Genomic DNA, 10302 nt, shown 5'->3' on the forward strand with positions numbered 1-10302 from the left:
TTAACCCGTATTTGTCTCCCACAGCGGAATACCGTGGATTGCCTTGCTGACACAGAGCGCGCAGCCTACACACAGGGCACATCTCCGAGGATGCTCATGTCGCTGCCCGGCGCATCCTCCTGGAGACGCCAGGCCGCTGGTGTCCCGTCCCGCGGGGAGGCTCAGGGCAGGCCTGCGGCTCCCTCCGGCGCTGCCCGGCGCCGGGGTTGGTGCCCCCGCGGAGCCGCCCTGACCCGCTGCCCCCCGCCCCGGCGCCGCGCTCCCTCTGCCGGGGACAGCGGCCGCGCCGCCGCCGCTCCCCGAGCCCCGGCGGTAACCCAGCCACACCGGGCTGCGGCTCCAGCCCCGGGGCAGCCCCCGCCTGGGAGAGCGCTCCGTCTGCGGGCCGCGGGTCGAACAGGGTGGGGAGGGGACGGACGGCCGGGCAGCAGCAGTTCTGTGCGGGCTAGGGAGCGATGGAAGCCGCTTGAAAGGAAAGAAACGAGCCCCGTTTAACTCCGCCTGACCTTATTGTCACCCGAGTACGGAAAATAGTTTGCAGGTTCAGAATATTACTGTGGAAGAACGGATACTTGAGCATAAAACCACGAAAACCCGAAGGCCGCCCATGTGAGACACAGCCCTCGTTATTTACACGTTTTTATGGGGAATGACCACCCCCTCCACAGAGCGGTGACCAGCAGGTGTAGGAGAGGAAGTGCCTGCGAAATCGCCTCGAGTAGTAGAGGGCTGGCTGGGGCTTTGCACCGCGGGCTGTCCATGTGAATAGTGCAGCGATTCCTGCCTTACACACGGTGTGTATTTTAAGCAGTGCCACACGTGACACGGGAACATTGGTGCTCGGTGCGCGCCTGCCTGGGGACAGGGCTGCGCGTACAGATACGTGCCGGCGCAAGATGCCCGCGTCCAACCAGCCGCAGTGGCCCCGCCAGTGCTTCCAGCCCGTACCAAAGGGACCGAGCTGTGGCCGTGTCAGGAAACGCCCAGAAGACAAACAGTCACGTTCGCGAGCTGCTCGCAGACCGTGTCCCCCGCACGGATGGCAACGGACTAAAATAAAGTTGGGGGGGGGGGGGGGGGGAGTTTGCAGCGCTTTTTTAACTTATAAGAAAAACCCCCACACATCCAGCCCCCCTCAGCACAGGCGAGGGGTCCCTGCTGGTGCCAGGGACGCGGCGCACCCCGCGGGCAGCGCCCGAGGCGCGGGGAGCTGCCGCCCGCTCCGCGCCCCGCTCCGCGCTCCCGCCCGGGCACGGGGGCGCCCTCCGCGCCGCCTAATCGCATTAATCCGCGGGACAATGCCCCAAGTAATCACCCTTCCTGCTCCCTGCGCTGCCGGCGACCGGCGGCTGGAAAGGGCGAAGCGGGGGAGGGGAGAGGCAGAAAGTGTAAACTTTTATTCCACTCGGTTAAGAAAAACGGGTGGGAGGCAACGGGGAGCACCCGGACACGGGTCTCCCGAACGCCCGCCGCGGCGGGGAGAGCGCGCCTTCCTCCCCGCGAGAAGCGAGTTTCCCTCGGTTTCCCTGCAAACCTATCGCCGCCTGCCTCTGAGTAAATACACGAGCACAAAAGCAACCCCGAGCGGCGTGAGACCGCGCACGGAGCAGCCTCCCGTGAGCACAGGCTGCGGCCAGGCCCCGGGAGCGCGGCTGCCGCTCGCCCCGCACAGCGCGGGGAGCGCCGCGGACGGGCCCGGGCCGGGGCCGGGGCCGGGGCCGGGGCAGCCGGGCTGGCTCGGCGGCGGCAGCGCTGCCCTTTTGAATGCCTCCCGCAGCTCTGAGTGCTGGCAGGGCGCTGGGAGCGCCAGTGAATGTAGCCCCGCAGAGCCAATGAGCTGGGACCGGATGCGATATATCCTCTGGGACAACAACTGCTCTGTTCCTCCTCAGATCCACATGACGCCATTTACTGCTGCTTTTGCAGAGAGATCACCCTACCTCCTCCGGAAAGAAAAAGAGAGAGAGGGAGAGAGCGAGCGAGCAGAAAAACGCCGAGCCCCTACAGCTCAGATCTCAAATCTTCCTCCTCCTCCTCCTCCACCTCCTCCAAACACACAACAACAACCACCACCACAAATCCGCTGCGCTCCCAAAACACCCCCCCGATTGCAAACCACAGAACTGCCTGCAACACACACGCTCGCAGAGGGAGCGAGAAAGCTAAGAGGGAGAGAGGGGAGAGGAGCCTGCAGCAAGCAGCTTCTCAGCAGAACGGCTACATTGCACAAGCTGCTTTCTTGGAGGAGCTCAGTGGAAGAAAGCTCTGGGATTTTATTTTAGATCCACTTTGTTTTGTTTTCTTTGGCTTTTCCCTTTCCTCTTGATCAATTTGCAACAGCAACAAAAAAAAAAGTGACTTGGTGTTGGCGATCCGGCCTCCTGTTCATTGAGGAAAAAAAAGGAAAGTGTGTGTGTAAGACTGAGTGATTTTTAGTAGCAAAGAAAACCCACCCCGATCCGGAGAGGTGTTTTGATTATTATTATAGTATATACACGCACACACGAATTTATAATCGATCTGGGGAGAGGCACCTAACTTTGCTGTGGACTTTTTTTTTTTTTTTACATGGTGATCATTCTTACTCTAATTTGCAAGTTGGACTAAAGCAGAGTTTGGAAAAGAATTTTTTTTTGCTTTAGGGCTGGATTTATTTGCAAACCGCAGGAAGAAGAAAATACAAGAGAGAGGGGTTTGGTGCAGCGCCGCGATCACGGTGAGAGCCTTTTCCTTCTTTGCAAAACAAGCTTTTCAGTAACCTCCTCCCCCCCCCTCCCTCCTTTGGTTGCTCCAAGAAAACTCGTGGAAATGTTTGAGGCCGATCCCTTTTCCATTCGTACAGGTTCTCCCTCTCCCCCCCTTCCCTTCTCCTTCCTTTCTCAGAGAGGAGCTGGAGGTGGGATTTCGGAGCGGTTTCTCTCCGGGGAGGGGTGGGGGGACCTCCGCGGGCTTTGCGGGCTGCGCCGCGTTCGTGCCCCGCCGCGGTGCCCCGGGGGTGCGGAAGGCTGCGCGGGGGGCGGAGGGCTGCGCGGGCGCCCCGGAATGCCTGCGGGGGCTGCCAGCGGGCCGGGGGTGCGCTCCTAGGAGCCACAGCTCCGGCGTGTTCTCCGTGCTGCTGCTGCTGCTGCTGCTGCTGCGGGGGGCCGGGCACGGGAGGTCCTGCGCGCTCCTGCCTCGCCGGGCACGCGTGGGTTTCCGACAAGCCCCGGGGGAGGTGAAGGGAGGGCGCAGCGGGGCTGGCGAGCGCCGGGGCTGTTGGTGCCCCGCTCCTGGGGGAGAAGGAGCAACCCGCCTTGCAGTGCGTGATTTACGCCTGTCTCTAGTGGCGTCAGGAGATCCGTGCGATTCGGAAGTGAGTGCACGTCTGGTACAAATATATACGTGTGTGTGCGTGCGTGTGTGTAAGCTTAGATACTTCTCCTGTGATGAAATTAATTCGATCTGTAAGACGAGGAAAGTCCTTCCCTAGGTTCTTCTATGCAGAGAGCATGTGTGGAGGGGAAGGATAAGCCATAATTTTTACTTTTTTTTTTTTTGCTTTTGTGGGTTTACTTCGTGACAGCCCCCTTCCCCCATTAAAAAAAGAGGAAAAAAAAAAAAAGAAAAAAAGAAAAAAAGAAAAAAAAAGCTGCTGGTGTTTTCAGCAAGCTGTTTGTGTGTCACTTTGCCCCACCCCGATGGTAAAGTCCCTTTTGCCCTAATCCATAGTCTGATCACACACTCGGCCCTTAATGGGGGTTTCAAAGCACTTTGAAAGAAGAGGAGGTGGTTGGTGTGTGTGCGGTGGGAATGGGGGTGGGGGTGCCTTGCACAGGCTCCGGCCACAAACAGAAATTCACGGGCAGAGGACTTCTCTCCCTTAGGCTTCGCCCTTCCCCGGCCAGCTGTACACGGGATTTTTCCACAGCAGGCAAGAAGCCCCTCGAGTTTTAAACCTCCCCAAATGTGCCGAGCGCGAAACCCGTCCCCCTCGCTCACCCTTTTGCCAAGCCCAGTTTGAAAGAAAAGAAAAGTTAGCAATCCTGGCACTTGAGCTCGGTGAGAGTGGACTTTGGCTCTTAGAAGTGGGGAATAGTGTTATCACACACATGCACACACAGAAAGGCAAATCTGCTTCTCTCGCTCTTGGCGGATGCAAAGGGGAGAAGTACTGGGTCAGAGGAGGGAGAGGTGTGCCCTCCCGTCAGGATTTTCAGGCAAATGTAGGTTTGCAAATAAGTGTGCTGGTTCTTTGCATCCTGTCCTGTTAGCGGATCTATGACGGGGAGAAAAAACGGGGAGCACCCGGCTCGGCCCGATGCCCCACTGGAAATGCCTCCCGGGTCCCTCCGGGCTGGGGCGGAGCGGGGCGGGCTGAAGGTCAGGCAATTTGCAGAATATGCGTAAAATAAGAGGAGCTTTTCCAGCGGCTGGCTTTGTGAAGTTGAATGGGTGTTTAGGGCAAGGCGAGAGGGGGTAATCTGCCTTTTGCCCAGCTGTCCCGGAGGTGTTGTCTGAACCGTCTGCAGGGCGCCTGGCACTTCCCGGGAGGGGAAGCTCCTTTAGCATCTCCTGGGGGAGGGCAGGGGGGAAGAGTTAAAAGGAAACATGGGTTTGACTTTCTGATAAGGCGGCTGAAGCTGCCCCCTCCCACCTCCCGGCCCGGAGGATGTCTCCTGGTTATCTCCAGGTTGTCTGCACTCTCCGGCGGGCGAGGGGCTGTCGCCTCCCACCTGCTGCGCGCCCCCCGCCCGAGACGGAGCTGGAGGCGGGGAGGGAAGCGGAGAGCGGAGGCTGCTTTTCCAGCTCCCACCTTGGCGTCTGAGGGGGGCTCCGCCACCGATCCTGGGGTCGTCTGAAGCGCCTTCAGGTCAGGGTCAGCTTTGCTTTTGCAGTGGGTTGTCATTTCTGGAGAGGCAGGGGCTGATCCGGGCTACCCTCCAGGCTGCCCGGGGCTGGTGGAAACCTGGACGCGGAGGAGACACAGGGCTGCCAATTCCTCTGAAGAGCGGGGGAAAGCATTTTATTTTCTATTATTTCCTATCTCCAGATAGTTTCAGAGGAGGTGAACATCTACTTAGGCTGTTGGTTGAAACTTTTGGTATGGCAGAGGTTTTAATTTGAAAGAAAAAAAAGGATAAGCAACGCTTCAAGCCAAGCTTGCAAGACTTTTGGGGGGAGTATGGGCGGGGGGGGGAAAGGAGCACTGTAACATACATCCTGTGTCCAAAACCAGGATTTAGCAATATTTAAAATAAGTGGTCATTCTTAAAAGTTAGAGATTTGTCTATATGTATTTATTTTAATTTTTTTAAGAAAAAAACACTGGAAGGAGGGGAGCCAGGAGTTAAAAGGTTAAATGTTTTGCATTGGTGTTAGAATAAAGACTGTGTCTTGAGGTACTCTTTGTTAAACTGTTTGGCTATATTTTACTATTCTGCAGTACAGTATTATTGTTGGTAACTGATGTGTACAGAGTAACACTATGGTGCTCTTTCTAGGTATAATTGAAGACATTGTGTGGTCCTTGTAAGAAGTTTGGTTCCTGCTTGGGTTTTAATTGTAGAATATTGTTCTGGATTTTTGTATAGGTAATTGGATTTTGGAGCCACTTTAAGATATGATGAAGGCAAAACAAATATTAACTAATTTAAAGGGCAGTACTTGAAACTTGTGCATATTTGAGTGTGGAAGTTATTTACAAGTTCTCATCTTCTGTGTCTTTTACTGGCTTTTCATTTAAATTCTAAAGTCTGCATTTCTACTTTGTAGTTAATGATCCTTTCAAGTAATATTCACAATCAAGTAGACGTCTTGGATGCTGGCATTATTTGATTATGTTATGCATGCCTCTATCCCACAAGCCACTCTTGATAATATTTACAATTTGAAATGTAGTCTATGGAATTTTTTACACATAAAAAAAAACAACAACCAAACAACTGTGGTAACATTGCTTTTGTAGTTTTGAGCCTTAAAATGACAATCACAGTGGTGTGCCCCAGTATGACACACACTAAAATACTGGAGAGAGGTATTTTTACTTGTGCTGTTGAAGTTTTTGGTAGCACTAACTCATTTAATGTCTAACCTCAAACATTTTATTGCTATTTAGTGTTTTTCTTGGGACCATTGGTATTAAACTAAAATTTCCTATTTACATCATGTAAAGTTTAATGTGTAAAGAGACTAGCCTACCAAAATATTATCCAGTTTTGAACAAAATTGGAGAATTATATGTCTGTCATCAGCAGGTCACATTACACTTGCTAAATACTTGCAGGATAGTTTGTTGGCTTTTTTTGAGTATAAGGTTTTCAGTAGCCTGATGTGAAAAGAAGTGTCACTTCAAGTGGCTGAAATGTAATCACTTTAAAGGCCATGGTCTAACCAGAAGATAGCCTGAGAAGCCTCAGTCAGCAGGAGTAATACCTAGACTTTCCAGAGCCACAAGTTAAGTTGCATGGTCCTAGGAAAGACTCCTATGGATTCTTAAAGGTCCTTAAGCTCTCCACAGCAGTAGGCAGAACAGGCCAAGGGAATTTGGTCACTCAGCTGACCGGTGCCAGTGCTTGTCCCAGACGTGACTCCTTTTTTTAATGGCTGATGCATTACTTGATTGTCTGTGGTGCTGTGGGGTCCTGCAGGTTTGAAAAGCTGCTGGAGAGAGCATGAGATGTGTTTCAATAGTGAATCCTCTCTTTTTTGCTCCAGGATTTCAGATGTGTTCTAAGCCTGGCGGAGTGAGCAAGCTTCTGGGCACTGATGGAGACTCAGCACGGCAGTGGGTCGCAGCCCTTACTACAGGCTCGGCGTGACAGCGGGAGGCCGCACGGGGAGCCTGACCTGCGGGATGTCCTGATGCAGCAGGTCCACGTCTTGTCCTTGGACCAGATCAGAGCCATCCGAAACACTAATGAATACACAGAGGGACCTACGGTGGCTCCACGGCCGGGGGTCAAGGCTTCTCCTCGGGTAACAACCCAACCCAAAAATGAAAGGCCCCATGGGTTGCCTGAGCATCGTCATTTTAGCCGGATCCAGCACACGCAAACACATGCATCTCCTCGAGCGCCTCTGTCGCGGTCCATCAGCACAGTCAGCACGGGCTCACGGAGCAGTACGAGGACAAGTACGAGCAGTAATTCGTCAGAACAAAGACTTCTGGGATCATCTTCGGGGCCAGTTGCTGATGGGATAGTCCGAATGCAGCCCAAGTCTGAGCTCAAGCCGAGTGAGCTGAAGCCACTGAGCAAAGAAGACTTGGGAGCACACAGCTACAGGTGTGAGGACTGTGGAAAGTGTAAGTGTAAGGAGTGCACTTATCCAAGGACCCTGCCCTCATGTTGGATCTGTGACAAGCAGTGTCTTTGCTCAGCCCAGAACGTGGTTGATTACGGGACTTGTGTTTGCTGTGTGAAGGGCCTCTTCTATCACTGCTCTAATGATGACGAGGACAACTGTGCTGACAACCCCTGCTCCTGCAGTCAGTCACATTGCTGCACTAGGTGGTCTGCCATGGGTGTAGTGTCCCTCTTTCTGCCTTGCTTGTGGTGTTACCTACCAGCCAAGGGTTGCCTTAAGTTGTGCCAGGGCTGTTACGACCGGGTAAATCGGCCTGGGTGCCGCTGCAAACACTCCAACACCGTTTGCTGCAAAGTTCCCAGCGTACCCCCCAGGAACTTTGAAAAGCCAACATAGCATCGCTAGCCAGAAATACTAAAGTAACAAGGATTATTATTTTAACGTACATATGCAACCAACTAAGCATCTATGGTCTTGGCACTGTAGTAGAAGGGTTGGGGATGTACTTTGCTGTTTGCAGTGAAATGCTTTTCTGTGTGTGTCCCATCTTAACTGATACGCTTGTTAGAATCCAGCTAGTGGCATACAGGGGAAAAAAAAGGGATGCAGTACATTGTGACCCACATATTGCATAAGCTAAAGCAACACAGACACTCCTAGGCAACTCTATTGTTTGTGAATAGTACTTGCAAAATTTGTAAATTAGCAAATGACTCCTTTTTTTTTCATTGTTTTCTGCCAGAGATAATGTGCTATATTTTTGTATATACAATAATATTTTCAACTGTGAAAAATAAGTGCTGTCATAAGACATGGCACAGTCACAAAATATTATACTAATATGTTGTACATTCGGAAGAATGTGAATCAATCAGTATGTTTTTAGATTGTATTTTGTCTTACGGAAACCTTCTATTACAAGACTTTGATTTCCCTTTGGACTTCATGTATATTGTACAGTTACAGTAAAATTCAGCCTTTATTTTCTAATTTTTTCAACATATTGTTTAGTGTAAAGAATATTTATTTGAAGTTTTATTATTTTATAAAAAGAAATATTTATTTTAAGAGGCATCTTACAAATGTCACCCCTTTTTATGAGGACGTCATAGTTGCTGCAAATAAGGGGTGAATGATGCATATGTTCACTATAAAATAGAAAATATATTAACGTTTGAAATTAAACTGGGCTACTTGTCATTTTTTCCCATTTACTGTTCTGAGTTGGGAGAATTGATACTTATAATTGCAAACTTCACAGTGCTATAGTCACAGTGAGCCTAATGTGAAACCAAAAAGAGATTTTTAAGTGTCTTCTTTTGTTCTTATTTACTTCTTCACCTGAAAACAGTGCAGGCTTTTTGCTCCCTTCCTTTCCACAAATGTCCCATATACTGTTCCTACAAGAGAAAAGGAAAATGAACATAGGAAAATGCATTAATTCATTCCAGACTAGGACTAATAGGCACTGAAAGCTTGACCTATTCTATAAGTGATGAACTTTTGTGCTTCAAATAGGAAATAAGTAATCATTCACAAAAAATGTTAGGCTTGCACGGCTTTACTCAGTGATGAGAGAGAGGAGGAAAAAAATATAATTAATACCGTCAATGCAAAAAAGCTTGCAGGATTATTTGTTAAAGTTAGTAGAGTATGCCACAGGGAATGATAGATCTGAATGCAGTCCAGCCTTATGTCAAACATTTGCCTCACTTGTAAGAAGAAAGTTGCTTGATTTGTCATTTGTGGCAGTTACCTTCCACTGAGGTCAAAATCCTTTCCCTGCCAAGTTTCCCACCGGAAGCCTAGAGAATGATTTACCTTTCTTTATTAACAAACTATCATTTCCTGTTCTGAGCATGTCTCTCCAAGTTTAGAGGTCTTAATGTTCAATTTTATTTATACATTTCTTAAGCTGGCATTTAAGAATAGTTGTAAGTATTTTTAAGCTGATGCTTAAAAAAAGTCTCCCAGCCTTTTCTGAAGCCCCTCCAAGATAAACAAGTTATTACTAATAAAATAAGAACTCACTAAAAGTTGAAAACCAGAGCTTTGAGTAAATGTTCTGTCTTTTTGCCCCTTAATTTTCATCTCAGGTCTGGTGTTTGGATGATTTTACATAGGTCTGTAGGACTCAGAAATCTTACACTGTGTGTTTGTGCATATTGGTTATCAATCATCAAGTGAAATTAAAAAGTGCTTGTTCTCTTACTCTTTTTTTTTTTTTCCTTACCTCTCTGGTGAAAAATGTAAGCTGGTTTACTTTCTGCACCAGCTGGCTGGATACTTTGGTATACAAAGACGAACAGTATATATTTTGCTTTCTGAGTGGAATTTGCTAGAAAGAGGGTAGCTTATGTTACCTGACATGAGTAGTTTGTCCATATTTAAAGCACATCAGTATACTGTAACTGAGTAGTGGACTGTATATATGAGACTGTGCTTGGCTGATAAACAGAGATTTTTATTATTTAATTATGGGGTTTTTAGCAATTTTGTTCTTGAAGGGGTTAATAACCATCATGTGTTTCCATTCACTGAATGTAGTTCTTGAATTAGGTTATGTGCTTATGCTTAAACTGTTGTGGGCTAGTCTTGCTGATTAAAACAAACATTAGGAGAATCTTTAGGCTCTGTCTTGGAAGCCCCAAGTCCCACTGATTTCAGTAAATACAGTGTTTTCACTGGACTGATGAACTTGATAAAACTGAAGGCAAGCCCAGTCTTTTCAGTGATTTATGTTTCAGTTGAAGATAACTCCACAGAAAGCTGAAAGTAAAACTGGGAAACTAGGATGGCTGAGCAGCACAGCAGTCAAAGTGGGTGCAACTCAAAAGTCCTACAAGCTAAAGTCCAATACTAAAATTGTGCATGTGTTTTCTTTTTGCAGTATAGTAACTCCTCTGTCTGCCTAGTTAGGTTCTAAGGGAAAAGAAAAACCATCTTCTTGTTGGCAGTGAAATTTGAAGCTGGTTTAAACACTGAGCAATGGTTGTGACCATTCTTGGTTCTTATGAG

At 49.1% G+C, this 10302-nt stretch overlaps 1 protein-coding gene across 1 annotated transcript; it reads left to right on the forward strand.

The window, feature by feature from the left end:
* The first annotated feature begins 1918 nt into the window (after positions 1-1918).
* Positions 1919-8469, forward strand: SPRY2 (sprouty RTK signaling antagonist 2). Its single transcript, XM_054655118.2, has 2 exons — positions 1919-2716; positions 6694-8469. The coding sequence occupies exon 2, from the start codon at positions 6745-6747 to the stop codon at positions 7678-7680; it is 936 nt and encodes a 311-aa protein (XP_054511093.1). The 5' UTR covers positions 1919-2716; positions 6694-6744; the 3' UTR covers positions 7681-8469.
* The last annotated feature ends 1833 nt before the right edge of the window (positions 8470-10302 follow it).

This window comes from Agelaius phoeniceus, chromosome 2, assembly GCF_051311805.1.
Source record: "Agelaius phoeniceus isolate bAgePho1 chromosome 2, bAgePho1.hap1, whole genome shotgun sequence".
NCBI lineage: Eukaryota > Metazoa > Chordata > Aves > Passeriformes > Icteridae > Agelaius > Agelaius phoeniceus.

Bases quoted from the DNA above. Each gene is read 5' to 3' on its own strand.
- SPRY2 (XM_054655118.2), top strand. From the start codon at position 6,745: ATGGAGACTCAGCACGGCAGTGGGTCGCAGCCCTTACTACAGGCTCGG.